The sequence below is a fragment of the Ovis canadensis genome, chromosome 2, assembly GCF_042477335.2.
Source record: "Ovis canadensis isolate MfBH-ARS-UI-01 breed Bighorn chromosome 2, ARS-UI_OviCan_v2, whole genome shotgun sequence".
Taxonomy (NCBI): domain Eukaryota; kingdom Metazoa; phylum Chordata; class Mammalia; order Artiodactyla; family Bovidae; genus Ovis; species Ovis canadensis.
Window position 1 is genome coordinate 162,288,105 of NC_091246.1, and position 27,850 is coordinate 162,315,954.

A 27,850-nucleotide genomic window follows, 5' to 3' on the forward strand; every position below is an offset into this window, starting at 1 on the left:
TAATTTTCCTGGGACTTAATGAGAGATTGTTGTTGTTCAGTCACTAAATTGTGTTCAGCTCTTTGCAATCCCATGGACTGCAGCTTGTCAGGGTCTGCTATCCTCCGCTATCTCTCAGAGTTTACTCAAATTGCTCTCCACTGAATCAGTGACACTATCTGACCATCTCATCCTCTGCTGTCCCCTTCTCCTTTTGTCCTCAATCTTTCCTGGCATCAGGGTCCTTTCTAGTCAGTTGGCTGTTTGCATCAGGTAGACAAAGTATTGGAGCTTAAGCTTCAGTATCACTCCTTCCCATGAATACTAAGGATCGATTTCCTTTAGAAGTGACTAGCTAGAACTCCTTGCAGTCTAAGGGATTCTCAAGACTCTTCTCCAGCACCACAATTTGAAAGCATCAATTCTTCAGGCTCATCCTTCTTCATGATCCATGTCTAACATCTGTACATGACTACTGGAAACACCATAGCTTTGACTTTTACTGACCTTTGTTGGCAAAGTGATGTCTGCTTTTTAATACACTGACTAGGTTTGTCATAGCTTTCCTTCCAAGGAACCAACTGTCTTAATTTCATGGCTGCAGTCACCATCTGCAGTGATTTTGAAGCCCAAGAAGGTAAAATCTGTCACTGTTTCCACTGTTTCCCTATCTGTTGGCCATGAAGTGATAGAACCAGATGCCATGATCTTAGTTTTTTGAATGTTGTTTTAAGCCAGCCTTTTCGCTCTCCTCTTTCACTTTCATCAAGAGGCTCTTTAGTTCCTCTTCACACTCTGCCATTAAGAGTGGAATCATCTGCGTATGTGAGGTTGTTGGTATTACTCCCACCAATTTTAGTTCTAGCTTGAGATTCATCCAGTCCAGCATTTTGCATGATGTACTCTGGATATAAGGTAAATAAGCAGGGTGACAATATACAGCCTTGTTGTACTCCTTCCCAATTTGGAATCAGTCTGTTGTTCCATGTTTAATTGTTGCTTCTTGACCTACATACAGATTCTCAGGCGACAGGTAAGGTGGTCTCTATTCTCATCTCTTTTAAGAATTTTCCGCAGTTTGTTGTGGTCCCCACAGTCTAAATCAATGAAGCAGAAGTTGGAGAAGGAAATGGCAACCCACTCCAGTATGCTTGCCTGGAGAATCTCACAGACAGAGGAGCCTGACGGTCCATGGGGTCACAAAGAGTCGGATACAACTGAAGCAACTTAGCACAAGCAGCACATGGAAGCAGACGTAGATATTTTTCTAAAATTTCTTTGCTTTCTCCATGACTAGCGAACCTTGGCAATTTGATCTCTGGTTCCTCTGCCTTGTTTAAACCCAGCTTGTACATCTGGAGATCTTGGTTCATGTACTGCTGATGCTTAGCTTAAAGGGGTTTAAGCATTACCTTATGGGCAAGTGAAATGAGTGCAGTTGTTCATTGGTCTGAATATTCTTTGGTAGTGCCTTTCTTTGGGATTGGAATGAAAATTGACCTTTTCCAGAACTGTGGTCACTGCTGAAGTGGTGAAATGAAGTCGCTCAATCGTGTCCGACTCTTTGCGACCCCATGGACTGTAGCCTACCAGGTTCCTCCATCCATGGGATTTTCCAGGCAGTAGTATTAGACTGGGTTGCCATTTCCTTCTCCAGGGGATCTTCCTGAGCCAGGGATCGACTCCCGCATTGTAGACAGACATTTTGCTGTCTGAGCCACGGTAAATACTTGGATTTTAAGTAACTCAGTTGGAATTCTGTCACCTCCACTAGCTTTGTTGTAGTAATGCATCTCAAAGCCTACTTGATTTCACACTCCAGGATATCTGGCTCTAGATGAGTAACTACCTAGATCATCTAGATTTTTTAAATCATCGTAGTTATCTGGGTTAATAAGACATGTTTTTCTGTGTGTTGTTGCCTCCTTTTAATCTCTTCTGCTTCTGTTAGGTCCTTAACCATTTCTGTCCTTCATTGTGCCCATCTAAGAAAGCCACCTTATTAACTCTTTGCTCTTCTCTGGAACTCTGTGCTCAGTTTGGTATACCTTTACCTTTCTCCCTTCCCTTTTACTTCTCTTCTTTCCTCAGCTATTTGTAAAGCTTCCTCAGATAACCACTTTGCCTTCTTGCGTTTCTTTTTCATGGGATGGTTTTGATCACTGCCTCCTAAACAGTGTTAACACCTCCGTCCATAGCTCTTTAGGCATTCTGTCTGTGAGATCTAACCTGTTAACTATTTGTCACTTCCCTGTAAAATCATAAGGAATTTTATTTAGGTCATATCTGAATGGCCTAGTGGTTTTCCCTACCTTCTTCCATTTAAGCCTGAATTTTGCAATAAGGAGCTCGTGATCAGAGCCATAGTCAGCTCCAAGTCTTGTTTTTGCTGACTGTGTAGAGCTTCTTCATCTTGGACTACAAAGAATATAATCACTCTGGTTTTGGTATTGACCATCTGGTGATGTTCATGTGTAGAGTTATTTCTTGGGTTGTTGAAATGTTTGCTATGACTAGTGTGTTCTCTTGACAAAACTCTTGTTAGCCTTTGCCCTGCTTCATTTTGTACTTCAAGTCCACACTTGCCTGTTATTCTGAGTATCTCTTGACTTTTTACTTTTGCATTCCAACCCCCTATGATGAAAAGGACTTTTTTATTTTAACAGTATTTCTAGAAGCTGTTCTTAAACCAGTCATCTTCACCTTCTTCGGTATTAGTGGTTGGCACATAGACATGTTGTGATGTTGAATTATTTGCCTTGGAGATGAATGGAGTTGATTCTGTTGTTATTAAGATTATACCCAAATACTGCATTTTGATTCTTTTGTTGACTATGAGGGCCACTTCATTTCTTCTATGGGATTCTTGCCCACAGTAGTAGATACAGTGGTCATCTGAATTAAATTCAGCCATTGCCTTCAGTTTTAGTTCACTGATTCATAAGATGTCAGTGTTCACTCTTGGCCATCTTCTGTTTGACCACTTCCAATTTACCTTGATCCATGGACCTAACATTCCTGTTTCCTATGCAGTATTATTTTTTTTACAGCAGACTTTACTTTCACCACCAGACACATCTACAACTGAGGGTTGTTTTTCTCTTTGGCACAGCTGCTTCATTCTTTCTAGAGCTATTTATCACTCTTCTCCAGTAGCATACTGGACACCTTCTGACATAGGGGGCTCATCTTCCAGTATCATATCATTTTACCTTTTCATACTATTTGTGGGGTTCTCCTGGCAAGAATACTGGAGTGATTTGCTGTCCCTTGTTTTGTTAGAACTCTTCACTATGACTGATCAGTGTTGGGTAACCCTGCAGGGCATGGCTCATAGCTTTATTGAGTTACCCAATCCCCTTCGCCATGGGTAGGCTGTAACCCATGAAGGGGTAATGAGAGATACGGGAATCAAATATAAATCAGTTTTTACAGGATTTGAATTCTCCCTATCACAATTAGAATGGAAACAGGTATATAGTAATTAATAATTTTTAATTAAGCATTACATTAGAATGTACTCCTTTGTAAACAAAAATTTGTCTACTTTTGTCTATTACTGTAAATTTGATGTAGATTTTCCCTAATATTTAGTTGTTTAAAATACTTCTTTGCTTGTATCTTCCTTAACACAGAATCAGAAAGACAAAAGTTGCTTGATTTTCCTTAGAAAAGGAGAGAATGACATTGCTGTACAGCATTCCGCACCCCGCCCCCCTTAGGACTTAATTTTAAGATAGTAATATTCTAGTTCTTTTTGCTAATGTTCTGAATGCTCTTTTCTCATACATTTTCATGGTGTTTAGAAAAATAATGTAAGCCTGAGGCCTCACTTAAAGATGGCTATTTTATGGTTATTGATAATAGCTCTATTCTTTAGCCTCCAAGCATTTTCTGGTGTTTTTTTTCCCCTTAAAGCTTTATGAAGTTTATGTGTGTAATCTCGTTTAATCAAAACGATAGTCTTGAGAGGTAGTTGTCATACTCAGAGTTGAGAAAATTCAGAAAGCTGTGAATTAATTGCAGGTATGGTAAATCTGGGGGGAAAGATGTTTAATTGTGAACTGTATTTAAATATATTAAACTTATATCTTTTTTTAAAAGCTTTAAAAGTTGAATGGTTATAAAATATCCACTTGGTATTTTTTCATTATATGTCTGTCTTTTTGGTTTTGACTGATGATAGCATCTTGTTTTTCCTGCTTATTTAAATAATATGGGCTCACTGGGAGGAAAATAAAGCAGACATAAGTTAAAAAGAAGAAAGAAAATTACCTTAAGTTTCTATTTCCATGAGGAAACCACCAAGATTAATATTTTGGTTGTTTGAATCGTGTGTCAAACCTTTAGTTTTCTCACTTGATTGAAATAGCTTTCTTTGTCATATATTAAACTCTCACATATTCTGACATCTATTTCTGGGTTTTCTTTTTCACTCTGTTTCTAATTCAGTATTATACCTTTTCCTGATTATTGTTGTTTAGTCACCCAACTCATGTCTGACTGATGACCCCTGGACTGTAGTCTGTTAGGCTCCTCTGTCTATAGGTTTTCCGAGGCAAGAATACTGGAATGTTGACAGGCACCAACACAATCCTGTAAAGCAATCATCCTTCAATTACAAGTAAGTAAAAAAAAAAAGTACTGAATTGGATTGCCCTTTCCATCTCCAGGGACTCTTAGGATTGAACCTGAGTCTCCTACGTTGGCAGATGGATTGTGTACCGCTGAGCCACCAAGGAAACTTAGAGTAGATTTCATATTTAATGAGACAAGTTGTTCATGGTTTCTCTTTTCATTATTTCCTTTGCTGTTTTCAGATATTAGCATGTACATTTCCCTGTTCCCACCAAAAATAATCTGTAAATATGTAAACAGAGATGCTTAAAAGGCAAGATTGTGTTTTCATCTGGAATTAAATTTAATTCTTCCATTTTAAGAGAAGTAACAGTTCATATTTTTCAATTAAGTTTTCTTATCCAAAAATAGAATGTATTTATTTTAAAACTTGTTGTTTTTTTATTCTTCTTAGAGTCCTGGTACACAAATTTGAGTTACTTGTAGTTTTCAGACTGTGGTCATTATTGTTGATCCATGCAGGTTCCCTCATAATTTTTCCCTTTGTTCTTCATCTTTGGGCTTCCCTGGTGGCTCAGCTGGTAAAGAATTTGCCTGCAGTGTGAGACCTGGGTTCGATCTCTGGTTTGGGACGATCCCCTGGAGAAGGGAATGGCTACCCATTCCAGTATTCTGACCTGGAGAATTCCATTGACTGCACAGTCCATGGGGTTGCCCAGAATCGGACATGAATGAGTGACTTTCACTTTCATTCCATCTTTACTCCAGTTTACCCTCCCTAGTAGGTGCTCACTAGGATATATGTCCTAAGACATGTAAATATTGGGGAAAGCTTATGAAATTTTTTTGTTTTCATTAAGTATAATTGACATAAAATATTAGTTTCCGGTGTAAATGCAGTGGTTCGGTATGGTACTTGTATACATTGTAAAATAATTACTATAAGTAAATCTAGTTAACATACCAGCATTGTTTTTTTTCTTGTGAGGTAGAATTTTAAGACTTACTCTGATCAACTTTGAAAGACATAATACAGTATTGCTAACTATACTCACCATGCTGTACATTTTGTCCCCCATGATTTCCTTGTTTTATAGCTAAAAGTTTGTACATTTTGACCCTCTTCACCCATTTCTCTCACCCGCCAAGCTACCCTTCTCTACGGCAGCCATCAGTCTGTTCTCTGTTTCTGTAAGCTTGGGTTTTTTGTTTTTTTATATTCTACTTGTAAGTGAGATTATATTAATCTTGTCTTTCTTTCCCTGGTTTATTTCACGTAGCCTTCAGGGTCCATCCATGTTGCAGGTGGCAAGATTTCATTCATTTCATTTTTATGGCTTAATTGTTTTGTTCTGTGTGTATGTGTATTTTATATATATCTTCTTTATCCATTAATTCATCCATGGGCAGTTAAAATTATTTCCATTTCTTAGCTACTATATATGATGCTTAAGTGCAATTTTATAAGAAACTTCATACTGTTTTCCATTGTGACTATACAGCTTACTTTCCACCAACAGTATACTGGGCTTCCAATTTCTGCGCACACTTGCCAGCATTTGTTATTTCTTGGTTTTTTGATAACAGCTATCCTGACAGATGTGAGGTGATATCTCATTATGGTTTTGATTTGTGTTTCTCTGATTAGTGATGTTGAGTATCTAATGTACCTTATGGACATTAGTATGCCTTTTTTCACCCATTCTTTAATTGGATTATTTGCGATTTCTTGATATTTATTTGGAGGAGTTTCTTAGGTATTGTGGCTATTAACCCTGTATTAGTTATATGGTTTGCAAACATTTTCTCCCACTCCAAAGATTATTTTTTCACTGTTTTCTTTACTGTGCAGAAGCTTTTTACTTTTTAGTTTGATGTAATCACACTTTCTAATCCAAAACATGAAGAACTAGTTCAAAATTACTTTTGGTTCAGTTCACTCAGTTGCGTCTGACTCTTTGCGACCCCATGAACTGCAGCACACCAGACTTCCCTGTCCTGGAAGTCTCCAACTTCCAGAGCTTGCGCAAACTCAAGTCCACTGAGTCAGTGATGCCATCTAGCCATCTCATCCTCTGATGTCCCCTTCTTCTCCCGCCTTCAGTCTTTCCCAGCATCAGGATCTTTCAAATGAGTCACCTCTTCACATCAGGTGGCCAGAGCATTGAGTTTCAGCTTCAGCATCAATCCTTCCAATGAATATTCAGGACTGATTCCCTTTAGGATGTACTGGTTGGATCTCCTTGCAGTCCAAGGGACTCTCAAGAGTCTTCTCCAACACCACAGTTCAAAAACATCAATTCTTCATCCCTCAGCTTTCTTTATAGTCCAACTCTCATATCCATACATGACTACTGGAAAAATCATACTACATAGCTTTGACTAGACGGACCTGTGTTGGCAAAATAATGTCTCTGCTTTTTAAAATGCTGTCTAGGTTTGTCATAGCTTTTCTTCCAAGGAACAAGAGTCTTTTAATTTCATGGCTGCAGTCACCGTCTACAGTAATTTTGGAGCCCAAAAAGATAAGTCTTTTATTGTTTCCACTGTTTCCCCATCTATTTGCCATTGAAGTGATGGGACTGGACGCCATGATCTTAAGTTTTGTGAATGTTGAGTTTTAAGCCAGCTTTTTCGCTCTCTCCTTTGACCTTCATCAGGAGGCTTTTCAGTTCTTTGCTTTCTGCCATAAGAGTGCTATCTTCTGCATTTCTGAGGTTATTGCTGTTTCTCCCGGCAGTCTCGATTCCAGGTTGTGCTTCATCCAGCCCAGCATTTCGCATGATATACCCTGCATATAAGCTAAGTAAACAAGTGACAGTATACAGCCTTGACATGCTCCTTTCCCCAGTCTGTTGTTCCATGTCTTGTTCTAAATGTTGCTTCTTGACTTGCATACAGGTTTCTCAGGAGGCAGCTAAGGTGCTCTGGTACTCCCATCTCTTGAAGAATTTTCCAGAGTCAAAGTCTTTGGTATAATCAATAAAGCAGAAGTAGATGTTTTTGTCAGAGAAGGCAATGGCACCCGACTCCAGTACTCTTGCCTGGAAAATCCCATGGATGGAGAAGCCTGGTGGGCTACAGTCCTTGGGGTCCCTAAGAGTCAGATATGACTGAGCGACTTCACTTTTACTTTTCATTTTAATGCATTGGAGAAGGAAATGGTAACCCAGTCCAGTGTTCTTGCCTGGAGAATCCCAGAGACGGGGGAGCCTGGTGGGCTGCCATCTGTGTGGTCGCACAGTGTCGGACACGACTGAAGCGACTTAGCAGCAGCAGCAGATGTTTTTTCTGGAATTTTCTTGCCTTTTCCATGATCCAGCAGGTGTTGGCAATTTGATCTCTCGTTCCTCTGCCTTTTCTAAAACCAGCTTGAACATCTGGAAGTTCATGTTTCACGTACTATTGAAGTCTGGCTTGGAGAATTTTGAGCATTACTTGGCTAGCGTTTGAGATAAGTGCAATTGTGCAGTAGTTTGGCATTGCCTTTCTTTGGGATTGAAATGAACACTGACCTCTTCCAGTCCTGTGGCCACTACTGTGTTTTCAAAATTTGCTGGCATATTGAGTGCAGCACTTTTCACAGCATCATCTTTTAGGATTTGAAATAGCTCAAGTAGAGTTCGATCACCTCCACTAACTTTGTTCATAGTGATGCTTCTTAAGGCCCCTTTGACTGCACATTCCAGGATGTCTGGCTCTAGGTGAGTGATCACACCATCATGACTATCTGGGTCATGAAGATCTTTTTTGTATAGTTCTGTGTATTCTTGCCCCCTTTCTTAAAATATCTCTGCTTCTGTTAGCTCCATACCGTTTCAGTCCTTTATTGTATCCATCCTTGCATGAAATGTTCCCTTGGTATATCTAATTTTGTTGAACAGATCTCTAGTCTTTTCCATTCTATTGTTTTCCTCTGTTTCTTTGCCGTGATCACTGAGGAAAGCTTTCTCTCTGTCCTATTCTTTGGAACTCTGCATTCAGATGGGTATATCGTTCTTTTTCTTCTTTTCCTTTACCTTCTCTTCTTTTCTCAGCTGTTTGTAAGGCTGCCTCAGACAACCATTTTGCCTTTTTGCATTTCTTTTTCTTGGGGATGGTCTTGATCCCTGTCTGTTGTACAGTGTCACGAACCTCAGTCCATGGTTCTTCAGGCACTCTTATCAGATCTAATCCCTTGAATGTATTTGTCACTTCCACTGTATAATCATAAGGGATTTGATTTAGGTCATACCTGAATGGTCTAGTGGTTTTCTGAATAGTATTCCATTGTTTGTGCACGCACAGGTCTGTGTATGTGTGTGCGCGCACTGTGTTTACCACCTTTTCTTTATCCATTCATCTGTTGATAGACCCCTTAGTTTCCTTCCTTGCCCTGGCAATTGTAAATAATTCTACTGTGAACATTTGAGTGCGTGTATTTTTTCAAATTTAGTGTTTTTATTTTCCCAGGAGTGGACTTGCTGGGTCATATGGTAGTTCTATTTTTAGTTTTTTGAGAAATCTCCATATTGGTTTCCACAGTGGTTGTACCAATTTACATTCCTTCCAGCATTTATGAGAGTTCTGTTTTCTGTATATCCTTGCCAACATTTGTTATTTGCATTCCTTTCAATGATAGCCATTCTGACAGGTGTGATGTGGTATCTCACTGTAATTTTAATTTCCATTTCCTTAATGATCACTTGATGTCAAACGTCTCTTCCTGTGTCTGTTGGCCTACTGCTTTTCCTCCTTGGAAAAATGGCTGTGTAGGCCTTGTGCCCATTTTTTAATTGGGTTGTTTGGGAGGTTTTTTGGTGTTGAGTTGTATAAGCTATTTATATTTTGGATATTAACCTCTTATCAGTCATAGCATTTGCAAATATTTTCTATTCGGTAGTTTCTTTTTTCAATTTGTGGATGGTTTCCTTTGCTGTACAGAAGCTTTTAAGGTTGATTTTGGATCTAATACTTTTTGAAGATAATGGTTTGGTGTTACCATTTCAATTTTCTTAGCAGTTATTGGGCTCTTCCAGATGTTTATGTTACAGAGGTTTAATAATTATTTAGCATACAATTAGAGATCATAATAGCCATCATTGTCCTTTTTTTTTTTTTTAGTAGGGGCAAAAAGTAAATATTCAATTTCTATTAAGTTTTGATGTAAAAGGGTTTTGTTGTTATTTAGCTCTCAATATCTTGTTTTCTGTTTTCTTCATTTGATTTTTCTATTTACTAGGTAGTAAGTGGGTTTTTTTCAGCTTCTAGATGTAAGATTTGTTGTTGTTATTCAAATTACCTGTTGTTTTTTTAGAGAAATCTTAAATTCAGTGCAAAGTAGAGAATCTCACAAACATACAGCCTTCTCTACCATCAGCATCTCTTACAAAGTGGTACATTACTGCAGTTGGTGAACATACAATGAAACATCATTATCGCCCAAAGTCCGTTTTATATTAGGGTCACTCTTGGTGTTATGTATTCTGTGAATTTTGACAAATGTTTAGTGACATGTATTCCACACAGTAGTGTCATACAGAATAGTTTCACTGTCCTAAAAATCCTCTGTGCTATTCCTCTTCATCTCTCTTGCCACTTCCACAACCATTGTATGCCACAATTTGTTTGTCCATTCATCTGTTAAAAGACATCTTGATTGCTTCCAGGTTTTAGCAATTATGAATAAAGCTGCTACAAATATTATGTACAGATAATTATATGGAAAAGTTTTCAACTCATTCGGGTAAATATTCCAGAACATGATTGCTTCATCGTATGTTGTTCAGTCTCTGTCACGTCCCAACTGTCTGTGATCCCGTGGACTACAGCATGCCAGGCATCTCTGTCCTTCACTATCTCCTGGAGTTTGCTCAGTCTCATGTCCATTCAGTCAATAATGCCATCCAACCATCTCATCCTCTGTTGCCCTTTTCTCATATAGTAAGAGTATATTTACTGTTTTTAAAAAAGAAAAGATTTGTTCAGCTGCATCAGGTCTTAGTTGTGGCATGCAGGATCTTTTGTTGCAGCACATGAACTCTGGCTGTGGTGTGTGGGCTTAGTAGTGGTGGTCTGTGAGCTCCAGAGGGCATGGGTTTCAGTAGCTGGAGCACCCAGGCTCAGTAGCTGTGTCATCAATGCTCTAGAATGCATGGGCTTCAGTAGTTACAGTTTGAGGCCTTAGTTCCTCCACAGCATGTGGGATCTTAGTTTCCAGACCAGGAATCAAGCCCACCTTCCCTGCATCACTGCAAGGTGGATTCTTAACCACTGGACCACCAGGAAAGTCCCAGGAGTGTGTTTACTTTTATAAGAAGCTGCTGAACTGTCTTCCAATGTGACTGTACCATTTTGACGTCTCATTAACAGTGAATGAAAGTTCCTGTTGCCCCATAACATTTCACATTATTGGTGTTTTTAGTTTGTTTGTTTGTTTTTCATTTTAATAGGTGTGTGGTGCATTTTAATTTCCACGTCTATAATAATGTATGATGTTGAGCATGTTTTCATATGCTTACTTGCATCTATATTTCTTTTTTTGTTGAGGTGTCCAGATATTTTTACTCATTTATTGTTAAGTTTAGAGGTTTGGTGTGTTTTTTTAATGTAATTTGGTAAATTATACTGGTTAAAAGTACTTAAATGGATGTGTCTTTTTGCAAATAATTTGTTTGCGGCTTTTCTCTTTCTTTGAACTGTCTTTGGGAAAGCAGAAGTTTTTAATTTTAATTAAGTCCATCTATCAGTTATTTATTTCATTGATCATGCCTTTGACTTATTTTTTATAAGGCATACCTTTTTGCATTGTGATCAGAAAGCACAGTGTATAAGATGTTGATTCTTTGCAGTTTATTAAAGCCTCACTTACGTTCTGTGTCAAGACCAATTTTAAGAGTATTTTTTTGTGTTGACAGTTTAAAGTTACTTTGTTATTCTGTATCTTGGCATATCTAATCTGCTTGATCTCCCTAAGGAGATAGGTATATTAAAATCTTTTTTTATCTTGTTCTCCTATATTTTTCTCTCATTGCTCTGTATTTTAAGGCTCGGGTGCAAAATAAATGCATGTATGATGTAGCTCATAGCCAGCTATATTATCACAGTCATTGGATAATTAGAATAGATTTTATAGGAGTTCTTAGCAAAGTAAAGGCAGGAGAATTGATCTTTTTCCCAAACTTAATACCCATCATTGAATTTTATTGCCATGCTTTTCATTGAATTATGGTGATTGCAGACTCATATTTTGGTCATAAGTTTAGTAGAAGTGGGTTTAGAATAATTTTTATTGGTTTTTGATAAATTATCATTTAAATATTTTTCTTTTTATTATTGTATTATTTGAGAATTTATTTTTCAGGATGTAGTTTGGTTGTGAAAAGTGAAAGTCAAAGTAGTTCAGTTGTCCAACTCTTTGACCCCATGGACTGTAGCACACCAGACTCCACTGTCCATCAAGATTACTGCAGTGGGTTGCCATTTCCCTTCTCCAAGGAATCTTCCCAACCCAGAGATGGAACCTGGGTCTCCTGCATTGCAGATTCTTTACTGTCTGAGCCACCAGGTTGTACCAAGTCTGTTGGTGTGATCCTGTGATGGTGGATTGGTTTTTTTTTTTTTTTTTTCAGTTTGTTAATAGAAATACTTTTACACATTGCCTAATATTGAATTACCCTAGCACTTTTATATAATAAATTCTACCTTTTCAAAGTGTATACATTGTAGAATCCTCTTGGCTAATATTTTAATTCTTACATTTATAAGCATCATTGCCTGCCTTTCTTTTTTGATACTTTTTTGTTGTGCCTTGTTACTCTTATAAAGAGCTTTTCATCTCTTTCTGTGATCTGAAATGATAATGAACTACTCTATTCTTGAAAGGTTCCATAGAGTTCTGCTGTAAAATCAGCTGGTTTAAGTTTCTTTCAGTTGCATCTATGGTAACTGAAATATTCAAGTGTGATGTTTTTTCTTTTCGGTGAATTTTGGTAAATAGTTTGGGAGGAAATCTTTTCCTCTAGATTTTGAAATTGGTTGTGAATCTGTTCTCTGTGGTTTGTTTTCCTTAGAGTAGTGAGCAGCTTTTCTACATTTCTTGGTGTTTTATTTAGTCATTTTTAAAAAATGATTTAGTTTTTTTTTTCACTCAGTTGAGCTTATACATTGTATAAATGTTCACATTTTGAGTTTGAATGTGCTGAGTTTATTCACAACCCAGTTGTTGACTAACTTTTTTGACTCTGAAAAGTATGTAAGGTCTCTTATAATTATGTATGTGCATTTTCCCCCCTTATACCCAGGATTTTGTTTTTGTTTTTTTTCCTCTCAGGTATTTTTGGTATATATTGTGCCACTACATCTTCTGTTACAATGTCGTACTGTTTTTAGTTAGCTCTGCGTATTTTTCATTATATTAAAAGCAGATCTGAGTTTATAGTATGAATTGAGGACTGTAATTGAACTGTCCTTGGGTGATTATTATCTTAAGTCTTTGATAGGTAACTTTTGCTTATTGCTTTGGGGAACTCATGTTTTTTAAAAAACAGTAATTTTGTAGGTAAATGTTTTATATTATTATTAACATGACTGTCAATACTTAGTAACTACTTGCCTAGGTCATATTTTAGCCTATGAAGATAACTCTAGTTGTTAGTTGTTGCTAATGTTTTTTATGCCACTCAACATTCAGATATATTTGTTTTTAAGCTTTTAAAATATTATGAGTTTTGACCAGAAACATAATTTTACTGTAAGTTGCAGATTAGATATGTTTAAGGTAAAAGAGTGAAAAATTTATCAGATAAATGGCTTTTCTCACTCCAAAATTGACTTTTATAAGTGAATTTGGTGTATTGCTTAAGACATTTATACAGAATTTATATTCCTGTCTGGAATGATTCAATTTCTATTCATGCGAAGAGCTGGACCCTTGATCCGTAGTAAAACCTTAGTTTTGGGCTGAGACAGTGTTGTTAGGAACTCAGGCTAGCTATATTACCTTGGGCATGTTACTTTACTTCCTTGTGCTCCCTTTTCTCTTCCATAAAGTGAGGCTGGTAGATGGTACCTACCTCATAGGGTTTTTAAAAGGGTTATTAAAGAGGATTATTAAAAGAGTTAACTGATAACTCATGCAAAGCAGTTAGTACAGGGCTTAATATTAAATAGTTGGCCATGAATTTGTCTATTAGACTGTCCCTGAATGCAGGCTTGAAACAGTGGTATTTCCTGAATCACTGTGAGCAAGTTGTTAACCCTTGTAAGCTTTGTTCTTTTAATTTGTAAAATGAAGATAATGGTCTTACCTGCTTTTAAGATTCAAAGAAAGTAATAGGTAGTGAATGTTAAATTGCTTACTGTTTTGTATCTTCTCTTCCCATTTTTGGTGAAGAGCACATAGTCCTTTTTCATTCTGTTATCTCGTGTTTGTTTATCTGTGTTAACATCATTTAATTTATGAAGTAAGCATTACCCATACAGTTGAAGAAGCTTCCATATATGTCTCTTACTGTATCACTTTTTTATTTCATTTCCAGCAATTATTTAATGTTGGCTCCAGAGAAATTGTCATATTCTGCAAAGGTGCTGGAACAAGTTAAGGAATTTAAATACACTTGCAGTTATATAGGGGCTTCTCTGGTGGCTTAGATGGTAATGAACCTGCCTACAGTGTGGGAGACCTGAGTTCAGTCCCTGGGTGGGAAAGATCATCTGGAGAAGGGAATGGTAACCCACTCCAGTATTTTTGCCTGGAGAATCCCATGAACAGAGGAACTTGGTATGAGGTCTAAAAGTCTCAGACACGACTGAGCAACTAATGCTTTCACACTTCTCTTTTGCAGTAACCTAACTATCCTGCTACATCATTCAGAAATCCATTCTGTAAGGTTCTGACTGTTTATGGAATGGAATTATTAACAAGTCTCGAAAGGGCTAGTCATTTTGTTATTAAATAGCCCAAATTTGGTCAAGTCATTTCTTTGAATTCTAATGGTTGTCTGTAATTCCTTGACATAACTCTAGTTCCCTTTTCAGGAATTACAGAAAATAATCATCTTACCTCACCTAGTTTGGTTAAAATTACATTGATTTAGATCCTCAAGTTGTCTTTTTTCGTTGTGTATGTGTGTTTATTTATTTATTTATAATTCATTTGGTTCTTAGTTGCTCTGTTTGGGCTTTCTCTAGTTAGGGTGAACTCTTCATTGTGGTGCATGGACTTCTCATTGTGTTGGCTGCTGCTTTTGTTGAGGAGCATAGGCTCTAGATGCACAGGCTTCAGTAGTGACATGCAGGCTCAGTAGTTGAAGGTTAGCGTCCCTAGAGAGGTTGGGCTTCAGTAGTTGCAGTACGTGGGCTTGGTAGTTGGGCTCCCGGGCTCAGTAGTTTGGTTGCTCCACTCAGCAGTTTAGTTGCTCTGTGGCATTGGAGTCTTCCCAGACTAGAGATGAAACCCATGTCCCCTGCACTGGCAGGCGGATTCTTATCCATTGTGCCACCAGGGAAGTCCCTTAGATTGTCTTTTCTTATTTTCCATTCCCACATTTTGCAAATGTTTCTTAACTATTTATTTATACATTTTTGATATGTTCGGTCTTCGTTGCTTCACAGACTTTCCTGTACTTTCAGCAAGCATGGGCTACTGTCTTGTTGGGGTGTGCAAACTTTTCATTGTGGTGGCCTCTCGTTGTAGAGCATGGGCTCTAGGGTACACCGGCTTCAGTAGTTGTGGTTCCTGGGCTCTAGAGCACAGGCTAAATAGTTGTGGCGCACGGGCTTAGTTGCTCTGTTGCATTTGGGATCTTTCCAGATCAGGGATGGAACCCTTGTCTCCTGCATTGGCAGGCTCAGCCACCAGGGAAGCCCTGATTTATTTTTTAGTTAGTGTATTGCAACATTTAACACATTTGAAACTGGAATGCATTCTACTATTCATGTTGTCCTGTGCTCTCTGTTCTCCAGCCTAGTTGTGCATGATTGAACAGCAAAAATACCAACATCAGAAGATTGTCAGTGGTTTGTAAGAAAATCATGGCATGAAAATAATGACACAACACTTTTATCAGCTAGGAATAAAGTGGTTATGGTGAGAGAATAGGAAAAACAATGAAATCATGTGTTTAGCCACGTTCCCAAAGCAGAAATCAGAGGCAGATCTGCTCCATTACTCAATAAAGTTGATACGGAAGGGAAGATAGGGGGCAGTTTTAAATCATTAAGAAGAAAGTTAAGAACCAGTACCAGTGGTTTTCAGATATTTTATGGCTTGTTTTGTTTTGTTTTTTAAGAAATGCTGTGTTGCTAGGAAGATTCTTAGTGTTCAGCAGGGAATTATGGAGAAATATAATAGACATTAGCAAGTTAGTCACAGTAAGCATCCTCAGTGTAAATTTTGAGAAATAGACTATTTTATTTGCCTATTTTCCTTTTTATGTATTCACAAAAGTGATAGGGGATGAAACCAAGTCTTAATTAAGAATCTGTGTATGCGGGCCAGGTCGCTTCAGTTGTGTCTGAGTCTGTGCAACCCTGTGGACTGTAGCCTGCCGGCTCCTTGGTCCATGAGATTCTCCTGGCAAAAATACAGGAGTGGGTTGCCATGCCCTCCTCCAAGGGATCTTCCTGACCCAGCGGAACCTGCGTCTCTTACATCTAACAACCTGCATTGGCAGGCAGGTTCTTTACCACTTGCACGACATGGAAAGCCCCTAAATAAGAATAAATTCTTTCAAAAAGTTTAACATAAATCTGAGTGGTAAAAACTGTGATAGTTTGACAGTGATTTTACCTTTTCTTAGAGAATTGAAGAAATTTAGTATAGATCATTTTTATAACCCTTTTTAAAGCACACTGTAGTCTGTTACCATCTGAAAAATCTGATGCCCAGACCTGGGCTTAGTACCTTTGAGCTCATCCAGTAATTCATTCATTCATTGTAAAATTACTTTTTAAAAAACACTATTAAGTTATTACTGACATATGAAAACTGTACATACTAAATATGTATGACTGGATTATTTGGGGAATAAATACACATCCATGGAATTATCACCAAGAATATAGACATCTATCATCTCTCAAAAGTTCTTTGCAATCCCTTTTATTATTATTTTATGTTAGCGCACATGTGTTTATATGGTGACCTTACAGAGCTTGTAACCATGAGGTATCACATCTATTGATAACTGAAGTCTTACTAACACCTTTTAGTAGGTTCTTAACATTAGTGAATATGTATTCTGTATCAAAGTAGTTTCTATAAACTGTTCCCATCTTATGTTGAGGCATTTGAATTCACATTTTATCCCTGTTAAACTTCACCTTGTTGATTATTAAATTCTGATTGTCATCAAGAGGCATCTTTTCCAGTTTTGACTCCTGCATCTTTATTGCATGTCAGTTCAGAACTTTGTTCAACTTTATGTAAATATTCTTTATGTTAGAGTTGTTGAGCTCACGGTCAATCCTCTTGTATTGCATTAGCATCTCATTCATATATTCTCTTTTATCCACAAGGCGTAGAATTGTGTTGCTGAAAGATTGTCTTATGTGTAGTAGTTATACAAGCAGTTGTATCCTTATAACTTTGAGACTGTAGAATAGAGATCCTAAAACCTGGACTGATCCATACTGCTTTTGAAGTACTTATAAAATATTCTATTTTCAGTTACCTCCCTACTTATGTTAATCAGTTATTCAAAAGTATACCCATTTTATACTTGTAATTTCTTCATATATTACTTTGAAACTGTAATAGCATTCATGTTTACTGTCATTGTCACTGTTACATAATTTGAATCTTTGTATTAATATCTTTCGTTAGAAATCAATGTGGACTGAACATAAATCACCTGATGGAAGGACCTACTACTACAATACTGAAACAAAACAGTCTACTTGGGAGAAACCAGATGATCTTAAAACTCCTGCTGAGGTAAAAGTTTGTTAGAGATTAAGTTGAGTTCTCTTTTCATTTCTTTTTTATATTTTAAGGGTTTGGGTAGGTATTTGGCTTTCCAAAGAATCAGTTCAGTTCAGTTCAGTCGCTTAGTCATGTCCGACTCTTTGCGACCCCGTGAATCACAGCACGCCAGGCCTCCCTGTCCATCACCAACTCCCGGAGTTCACTCAGACTCATATCCATTGAGTCGATGATGCCATCCAGCCATCTCATCCTCGGTCGTCCCCTTCTCCTCCTGCCCCCAATCCCTCCCAGCATCAGAGTCTTTTCCAGTGAGTCAACTCTTCGCATGAGGTGGCCAAAGTATTGGAGTTTCAGCTTCAGCATCAGTCCTTCCAGTGAACACCCAGCACTGATCTCCTTTAGGATGGACTGGTTGGATCTCCTTGCAGTCAAGAGTCTTCTCCAATACCACAATTCAAAAGCCTCAATTCTTTGGCACTCAGCTTTCTTCACAGTCCAACTCTCACATCCATACATGAGGAATAGTACCACTTATATCAGAAAAGGATGCTGCAAAGGCATTCAGAGGAGAAAAGGGTTTGTACAGTCACACCAGTAAGCAAAAAGACAAAATTTCATTCCCTTCTATGAGCAAACCAGTTTTATTTACTGATTTTTACCCCTGCTCAGGAACCTTTGTCAGGTGGTTATCAATTAAAAGAAAAGTGACTTAAAGACTAAATTGGAAGAAAAAAAGTACTCTCTCTCCACTTGGTCTTTGTTTTCCTCTTTATATCAAACCTGAGTGATTTCAGATGTCTTCTGGGTGCTTATGTTTTTCCAATGAAGCTAGTGTCAGTGAAGTTGAAGTTAAAATACTTCCATCTTTTAAAATGGGAAATTATGTCTGTGAAAAATACAACTCCCACCTGAGTATGTATTATTTCATTTTATGTTGTAAATTTTACCATTCAAACTATACAGATATGAAAGTAAGATTGAAGAAATAAACTGGGTAAGCAGTGTTCCATTTGGTTTAATTAGGAACTCTGGTTTCCTAAGTGAAAGTTGATATGGCATTTCAAAGCTATACTTGAAAGTTTTCCCTAGTTGGCATCTTTTTTTTTGTCCCCCGCGTTCTTAATTAAGAATTTGAAGAGGTAAAAAGTGTTTTTCAGGCCACCACAGTAATGATAGTATAGCAATACTTGGGTAGGGAATTTGGCAGATGATAAAATTTTTCTTTATCCCATAGATATTTGCCCCAGACACGGATAAGATTTGTTTTCAATAGAATTCTCATCCCACCACCATAACAGGTTCTGTCTGTTAGGTTTTAAGTATATCACATTTAAACTGCTTCCTTACATGGTGTAGTCATATAGGTTTGTGATAAATTGTTTGTGAAACTGAAATCTAAACATGACTAAATCAGATTTTGCTTTCTGTTAAATTTTGTTTTTCCTACCTATATTAGTATTTGTGGAAAAAATGGATGGTAATTATTACCTGTGGTGAGTTGTAAATGGCAAGAGCATTCAAATCTGGATTTGAAAATCAGACCTGGTTTTGAATCCTGTCTTTGCCTCTTAATAGGTACATTACCTTAGACAAACATAGTATATCTAAATAACTTAACATCTCTTATTTAGTAAGTATCATGCAGTGGTTGTTTATATTGTCACCGTCTTGCTAGGTTTAGAATTGTATGGGTTGATAATACCTAGTAAAATCAGTGATGTAAATGATGAAAATAGACTAGATCTAATACTGCTATCTGAAGTTTTATTTTTTTCACTTAGCAACTTTTATCTAAATGCCCTTGGAAGGAGTACAAGTCTGACTCTGGAAAGCCTTATTATTACAATTCTCAAACAAAAGAATCTCGCTGGGCCAAACCTAAAGAACTTGAAGATCTTGAAGGTAAAACAGGGAAAAGTAATTTTTAATGTTCCTTTTTATATATGTGTGTTATTCACAGTCCTTCGTAAATAGGATTGTTCAATCAAAGGCCTTATTTTTTTTAATTAAGTGATTAGAACGTTTTAAATGGTGTAACAGTTTTATGGGCTCTTATTTTCTTGTTGCTCTAGATCTCAGTTCTATAGATTTTAAATAGATTTTTATTTGATTTGATTCCACTGAAACTAGGATACCAGAATACCATTGTTGCTGGAAGTCTTATTACAAAATCAAACCTGCATGGTGAGCTGCTTTGATAATTCATTTTCTGTCATTATTTAACATTTTTAGAGTATGTCACTAATGTTCACTAACCATAATTGGATAAATCTGCAGTGAGAAATTTCTAATTCAAAAAATTCCTTTCATTTAAGGGTTATATTATAAATGAGCTTGTAATTTTTAACGTTGTACTTGGACTTTCTTTTTTTAAACAAAAGCATCATTCGATAATTGAACAAAGATATCATATACAATATTTCTAAAGACAGCTCTGAGTGTTGGTGCATACATGGAATATGTGACTTAACTCATTTAGCAGATAGAGAACCTTGAACTCTTTTATCAGTTTAAATTTTGTTAACATACTGTCAGACTCTGCATTTAATGCTGATTTTATTTTACCACAACATTGCAAAATAGCCTTTATGTTTATTAATGGAGAATTAAATTAAAATGCCATGCATCACAGAATTAAATTAAAATGCCATGCATGACAGAAGGAGAATATTCTAGCATCCTCAACTATTCAGAACATTCCTGCAAATCTATGAATATTACCTACTATAAAAACCTTGGACTTAAAATAGATTATGGGTAGGAATTGAGAATTTATTTTTTGCTCTGACTTATAATAGAATCTGGTGTCATAATCTATGTCCGGTTAGAAAAAACAAATTGTAGGAGAATGGGACTGTTTGAAACATAAGATGACATCTGAAGGAAAGAGAATAAGCATTTCTTAAAGGCACTGTGCTCTTATGTCTGTTTAACTTTTCCCTGTGTTACCTGATTCGCTTGGATGATCATTTTATCTGGAGAATTGAATTAGTAGTGATAACACCTTCAGTATGTTTTGTCAGCCATTCTAAACACATTTCCTTTCAAAGGGGACAAGTTTCAAAAATACTTCGATGGAGTTAAGCTTATATTATCATTTACATGGAGCACCTCATTCCTAATAATGTGAATAAATGAGATATCTGTGTTACCTGTAAAGAAAAATTTACTTTAACTAGATTGAAATCTGAAATACTGAGTGAAGATCTTTAAAGCTTAACTTATATTTCTATACTAGCACTGGGTAATAATACTGTTGAAGATAGGTAGATTCCCACTTCATTCATGTAAGGAACGTCAAGCTCATTTCTGATATAACCCTACTACAAATAGTTGGTGTGCATAACTATCTATCTACCTGTCAATGCTAGTATATATGTGCTGGAATTTCATAACATACATTCAATCCCATTTTGAATTTAGTATCTTAAAGAAAAGCAAATGGTTTTATCCCTGAGGAAAATGTTGTTTTATTTCAGAATTACGCAGATATTTTAAGAGTGTTTTTGCAGTAGCCAGCAGCCTTTGAGAAGGTAGCATTGTGGGAAGAAGCTCTCCTAAAACCTGCTGTTAATTTAAAATTTGTTTTTATTCTTTAATTTCTGTCCTGGAATTTATAGAGCACTTGCACTGTAAATGTAGTGTTTTGTTTTGTTTTTTTTTTAAAGGCTGATAAATTAAATCATACTGTATGGAACTTTTAATCTCCTTTTAAAGTTGTTTTCCGTGACTTTATTTAAAAACTATGTAATATTTATTTAACTTTTCCTTTTTTCTTTTTAATAGCAATGATCAAAGCTGAAGAAAGCAGGTAAGCAATTTTGGACATCAGTACGTATTTATAAATTTACAGCATCCTCCTATAACATCCTTGTTTTAATTGTCTGTATACATAGTGTTTAACATGGTAGACCTGATAGTTTGATATCTTTGGAGGATTTGGGACAGGGGAAGAGATGTACTCAGGATACACACATGATGCTCCTAGACAGTTATTTGAATTTGGACTACATCCTTACCAAATTAAGACCATTACAGAAATGTCCAAAATTTGATTTTGGTTAATTTGAGAACAGATGAAATATTTTATCTATCTCTTCCTTTACCCAGATTTTCCTTTCAGTGGGTGAAATAAATAAAATTTAAAGAAATTTACAATATAAATTGAATTTTAAGGCATAATACAATCTGATAGGACATTTTGCAAATGAAAATGATTATTGGTTTTGGAAATGCAGATTGTTGCATCAGTGCATTATATGCTATCACAAATGTTTGCCAAATTAAAGTAATTCTGTTTCATACTGTGGTTTTAATCTTTTTAGATGGCTTAATAGTTTGGCAATACTGCCCTTTTTCCCTTTAGTTTCTCTTATTCATTTGATTTTATAGTAATTTAAAACAGACTTTATTTGTGTTTGCAATTATTTGTATCGAACTGACCAGTTTTCTCTTTTTTAAATATATAGTAAACAAGAAGAGTGCACCACAACATCAGCAGCCCCAGTTCCTACAACAGAAATTCCAACCACAATGAGCACCATGGCTGCTGCAGAAGCAGCAGCTGCTGTTGTTGCAGCAGCAGCCGCAGCCGCAGCAGCTGCTGCTGCAGCCAATGCCAGTGCTTCCACTTCTGCCTCTAGTACTGTCAGTGGAACTGTTCCAGTTGTTCCTGAGCCTGAGGTTACTTCGATTGTTGCTACTGTTGTAGATAATGAAAATACAGTAACAATTTCTACTGAAGAACAAGCACAACTTACTAGTACCCCTTCTGTTCAGGATCAAAGTGAAGTGTCTAGTAATACTGGAGAAGAAACATCTAAGCAGGAAACTGTAGCTGAGTAAGTCTAGTAACTTGTTTTCTGCAAATCAGTCACAGACATCATTGGTAACAAGAAATTGCTGATTTAGTCAATGGTCATTACGTGTTTAAAAATTGAGAATCAAAACATATACCTTTAGATAACAGTTTTTGAGATTTACTTTTGTGGGATCGTGCTCTCAAAAGTGTTGCAAAACTATTCTACTTTAGCTTAGAAAGCAGTGCTGGTGATGGGGTGAGTCTATTTAAGTCTGAGTTATGGCTTAGCACAGCACTGCAGGGAAGTTGCTATAAGTTGATACTGAACAAATATGGAAAAATCAAGATAACACTTAACAATGTATAGGCAAGCTGTTAGTAGGATTAAATTGGTACAGCTTTTTGATAAAGCCTGAGAGCTGCATCTCTGAGTTTACAGGTTCTAATTTCAATAGCTGTGCTTTCTGTGTCTATGAAAAGTAACCTTGAGCTATGCTGCTTGACTTAAAAGTTATCACATGTGAAATATTAACCATGATATCAAGATCCAAACATGATCACCCATCTTAATATTTAAGTCTATTGCTTTCATCTCCCTTCCTCTTTTCATAAACTTTTTTTAATTTTTAGTGTGAATTTTCCAAAGTGAAAATAGCTTTGTAAATTTTTTTCTTATGTTTAGAAGCTTTAAAAAGATATATGTATAGTATATTTGAAGGCATAAAAGAGTTAAGATTTTTATTCTATCTTTCTGCTTTTTTTCTGTGCATTTAAAATATATGCATATGTTTAATTTTTAAAATACACCAGAGACATCCACGTCATTAGAGATCCATATCCCATCATGTTGAATGATGACAGACATTTATATGAACATGAAGTAATCTCCTACTAGTAGACATTTAGGCCTTTTAGAGTAATATTCTTTTACATCTTTTTGTACTTATCCTGTTTTTTCACAATAATTTTTCACATTTTTAACAATCAGTTGTTTTCTGCTTCCTTTTTTCTGTTTCCTTATAGTTCTTGAGTCATTAAACTTGATTTCAATTACTCATAGATCATTTTACAGCTGGTAATTTTTGACCATGTTGTTTCCAATATTTTTGATAATTTTAAGTATTCCAAACTAATATTGGAATGAGTTAATTGTATTTTGGGTGTGATTCAGAGGGTGTGAGTTAATTGTATGTTTTATTAGTGTGTACTCCATAATCTTCCCCTATACGTTCAGCTTAACTATTGGGGATTGAGGTGGGTTGTTGTTTTTTTTTCTCCTGATGTGTTTTTTCCCAGCATTCTCTTCTGTAAAGGAAGAAATGTTAAGATAATACAACTTTTCGTAAAGATGGCTCAACCAAGTATAGTTGATAATTCTTGGGTAATTCTTTTCTGTTTGAGATCACTGTTTGGCAGACTTTTCCCTAAACCTTCAAAGAGTAAATACTTGGTTTTGTGGGTCATATAGTGTGTCAAAGTGACTCAGTTCTGCTGAGGTAGTACCCAGTCAGCCATAATCAATATGCAAATCTTGAGCAGGGTCATGTTCTGATAAAGCTATATTTAAAGAAATTGGCAGCAAGGCTGGATTTGGCCTTGGGGGTCATAGTTTGCCAACCTCTATTTAGATTGATCTCTATATCTTATTTTATGCACACTTGCCCAAAGCCTGTTACTAAGACACAAAAATGAGAGCATTGAGTAAGTTTTATAAGCCATTAGAAAGTATAAACTTGTGGACTAGTGAAAATAGTGTTATAGTGTAAATTTTATTTTGGCCTTTGTGCAAGGTCTTAATAACTGAATGTTAGAGAAAATATATACTAATATGTATGTTCCATTAAATATATACTACTATTTGTGTCTCTTACAGATGAGCTTATTCTAAAATTGTCAAATTTTGCTTAAACATCAAAGAGTAATTAAAACATTATTTTCCGAAGTAAAGCAAGTATTTATTTAAATTATAAATACCATGTATAAATCTTTCTTTAGTTTTACTCCGAAAAAAGAAGAGGAAGAAAGCCAACCAGCAAAAAAAACATATACTTGGAATACGAAAGAGGAGGCAAAGCAAGCATTTAAAGAATTATTAAAAGAAAAGGTATTTATATTGTAGACTTTTATATGATATATAGTATCTAATAAATGAAATTATCCTTTAATGCAGTTAGTATCTTGATGCTTTTATTAAAAATACTAATCCTATAAATAGATTTGACTGAAAATGAACTAAATTTTTTTTTAACTTGTTTTTTAAACTTCCAACCAAAAAAATGTATAAGGTACTACATAGCACATTCCACTTCAGTCTTTAAAGCTTTTATTCAGAAAAGTTTTCTGTCTTCTAATCAGTAGTCTTAAGAAAGTATTAATGTACTGTTTAAATTAATGGTCTGTTTAAATTTCAGTTTTAAGTTTTCTTTTTAATCTATAGACTGTTACATACATTTGCCTTGTGTCAATAAATTATTTTTTAGACCTTTTTTAAAACTCCTGCAAAGGAAAGTGCTTGATGTTTGCAGTGAGTATTACACTTTGTTCTCTGTTGTATGACTTACTGTTTTGTGTGAAATTTTAACTTTTCATTAAATGATTTTCAGCGTGTACCATCTAATGCTTCATGGGAGCAAGCTATGAAAATGATCATTAATGATCCACGATATAGGTAATACTTTGGTTTTTTGTTTACTTTTTACTTTGAGCAAAGCAAGCCTAGAAAATTTAAATTGTGTCAAATAATGTAACTTTTTATTCCCATTGATCTTCTTGTTATTTTGGATACCAATAATAGAGTTGCTTTATGTCTGATAAGAACCAAAAGTTAAAAAGGTTTCTCACACAATGTGGGTGCCCTTTTATAGATACTAGAATTAATTTTTAAAGTAGAAATTATTTTCTGTGTTGTGTTTAGTTAACTTTCTGAAATTTTCTTAATTTGTGAATGAAATATTTTTTCAAGACACTAATATCTGATCCATCTTCATTTACTCTTACATGATTTTTTTTTTTTTTTTTTTTAGTGCTTTAGCAAAGTTGAGTGAAAAAAAGCAGGCCTTTAATGCTTATAAAGTCCAAACAGAGAAAGAAGAAAAAGAAGAAGCAAGATCCAAATACAAAGAAGCTAAGGAATCCTTTCAGCGTTTTCTTGAAAATCATGAGAAAATGACTTCTACAACTAGATACAAGTAAGATTTTTGCTGATTATGTTGTATATTTACTGTACTGTTTCCATGTTAGACTTTTTGCTAGGTACCGTAACTAATCAGAGTAGATGCTCATTAAATAAAGCTTAAGTGATTGTGAATATGGTAGCTTCATAAAATAAATCAATAGCTAAATGTGGAATTCATAGGACTTAGTTATTAACTAGGGACTACAACAAAAAAGGAGAAAGACTTATTTAATAATGAAATGTTGACTCCTTTCTCTTAATATAAGAGTTCAGTTATTTTTGTATTTGTGGAATAGAAATGGGCCATTTTTATTACGTGTGGCATTTTTGAAAATTTACATTTACCTAGCATGCTTCATTTTTGAGTGCTTTATTATTTAAGATTGTGAGTAATTCAGTATTAACATCTTTGCAACGAGGTACTGGGTTCATTTTATGTATAGTTTTCTTATTTTCCTCACTCTTCTGGAGAAGCCTTACTGAAGAACTCTTCATTTCTTTAAGTAGTGTTGTTTTATCTGTTAACTAAATTTCTTAAGAGTTTGCTGAAGTCTGTAATTTAGTTCCATGGGTGGTTTGGAAGTCTCTGTAGCTGCCTTAAGAAATAGAGGTAGTCCTAACTGCAAAACATTGCTCACTTGTCCCCACTGTCTCTAAGGAGAAATCAAGACTTGACCTGTCTTGTTTTCTCTAAATTTCCAAAAAATTTTCCTCTATAATACCATTATGAACTTAAGAGTGGAAGAGTGTTCATCTGGTGGTGTTAAATTTAGAATAAAATTTAAATGGTTTAAAATTACTTTTTATGGTATAATACAGAAACATTCATTTATTCTTTTTAACAAACAGAAAAGCAGAGCAAATGTTTGGAGAGATGGAAGTCTGGAATGCAATATCAGAACGTGATCGTCTTGAAATCTATGAAGATGTTTTATTCTTTCTTTCAAAAAAAGAAAAGGTATTATTCACTGTTAACAGTATTTATAGATTAAACAACATGTTTCTTATTTAGGAGTTACTTTATAACATGTCCATTCTTGTTGGCTTATCTACTATATATGGTGCTGTAGATCTGTTTATTAGAAGTTAACTTAAAAATAGATAGCTCTTGGATTTTCCTAGTGGTCCAGTGGTTAAGAATCCACCAGCCAATGGAGACGACATGCATTCAGCGCCTGTCAGGGAAGATCCCACATGCCACAGGGCAACTAAGTCTGCCACAACTACTGAAGTAGCTAATACCTAGATTGTCATTAATTGTCTGTCTTACGCCCACTTAGAAAATGCTTTTTTTTTTTTTTTTTTTTTTTTAGCTTGAGTTTAGAAAATACTCAGTATTTTTCCTTACAGGGCATTAATTTATGATTATTTTAAAAGAATAGCAGTAATGTGTAATTGTTAAAATGTGTTTGTATTAAAATGTATTTGTAGGGTAGTGTTTTTGAAATAACTGTCCTGCAAATACATTTAGTTTTGCTCATGTCTATTTCATTATTTACTAAGTTATATGTTATCCAGTCTTCCAGGAGACTTATAGAAATGTAAGTATTATTAACAAAAATTTGAACATCACTGAAAGTGGTTGAACACATTATCTTTTACCTGTTATGTGATTTGTCTGCAGTAACTTTTGTTTGGACAGTGTCTACAATACATAGTTGTGGGAAGAGAGATTTTGTGAGGCGGAGAGGGAATTCCAGGTTAGTCTTAGAAGTTAAAAAAATTGAAGGTAAGAGAGAAGCAGTTAGGCAAGAGTACTGAAAAGGTAAAGAGTGTTGATATTTAAAGTAAATGGGTAGCATTTGAAGTTTGGACATCAGAATATGAGGAAACCTTCATAGATTGCATTTCATACATTATGCTTTATTTGAACGTTAAAACGTATATTCATATTTTTTACTTAGGAGCAAGCAAAGCAGTTGCGAAAGAGGAATTGGGAAGCCTTGAAAAACATACTTGACAACATGGCTAATGTGACATATTCTACTACTTGGTCTGAAGCCCAGCAGTATCTGATGGATAATCCAACTTTTGCAGAGGATGAGGAATTACAAAGTGAGAGTTACAACTAAGTGGAAGGAATAGTTTTTAAACAGTTGTCTAACAGGGAAAATTGGTCACTTTTTTTTTTTTTAATGAGATCACTAACTGAATTTTGCACAATTTGTCCATTCCTGAAAAGTTGTTTTGTTTGTTTCTAGATAGGATATTTCTTTCTGAGTTTTGTGATTCAATACAAAATATTTTCCCCAAAATCTGAAGTTAGCTTTGTCAAGTATAACTGAAATATATTTATTAGGACAAACCTGAAATTTTGCCTTGCTATTTATTTGTGATTTAATGGGAACTAAATTAGTGACCAGATTTATCATACTGTGCTCTTGAGGTAGTAATGGCTTTATAGAGATTT

At 35.6% G+C, this 27,850-nt stretch overlaps 1 protein-coding gene across 12 annotated transcripts in view; it reads left to right on the plus strand.

The window, feature by feature from the left end:
• The window catches only part of PRPF40A (pre-mRNA processing factor 40 homolog A), a 59,859-nt gene that overhangs the window by 19,128 nt on the left and 12,881 nt on the right, over positions 1-27,850 (plus strand). For 6 of the 12 annotated variants that reach the window (XM_069577516.1, XM_069577518.1, XM_069577510.1 and 3 more), the window contains 10 exons: positions 17,363-17,473; positions 19,246-19,366; positions 19,595-19,648; positions 21,251-21,275; positions 21,934-22,305; positions 24,261-24,369; positions 24,869-24,933; positions 25,289-25,453; positions 26,290-26,398; positions 27,345-27,495. In XM_069577516.1, the coding sequence (XP_069433617.1) occupies positions 17,363-17,473; positions 19,246-19,366; positions 19,595-19,648; positions 21,251-21,275; positions 21,934-22,305; positions 24,261-24,369; positions 24,869-24,933; positions 25,289-25,453; positions 26,290-26,398; positions 27,345-27,495 (1,282 nt within the window). The remainder of the gene's footprint in view (positions 1-17,362; positions 17,474-19,245; positions 19,367-19,594; positions 19,649-21,250; positions 21,276-21,933; positions 22,306-24,260; positions 24,370-24,868; positions 24,934-25,288; positions 25,454-26,289; positions 26,399-27,344; positions 27,496-27,850) is intronic. The other 6 variants (XM_069577517.1, XM_069577519.1, XM_069577512.1 and 3 more) reach the window with 2 other exon arrangements.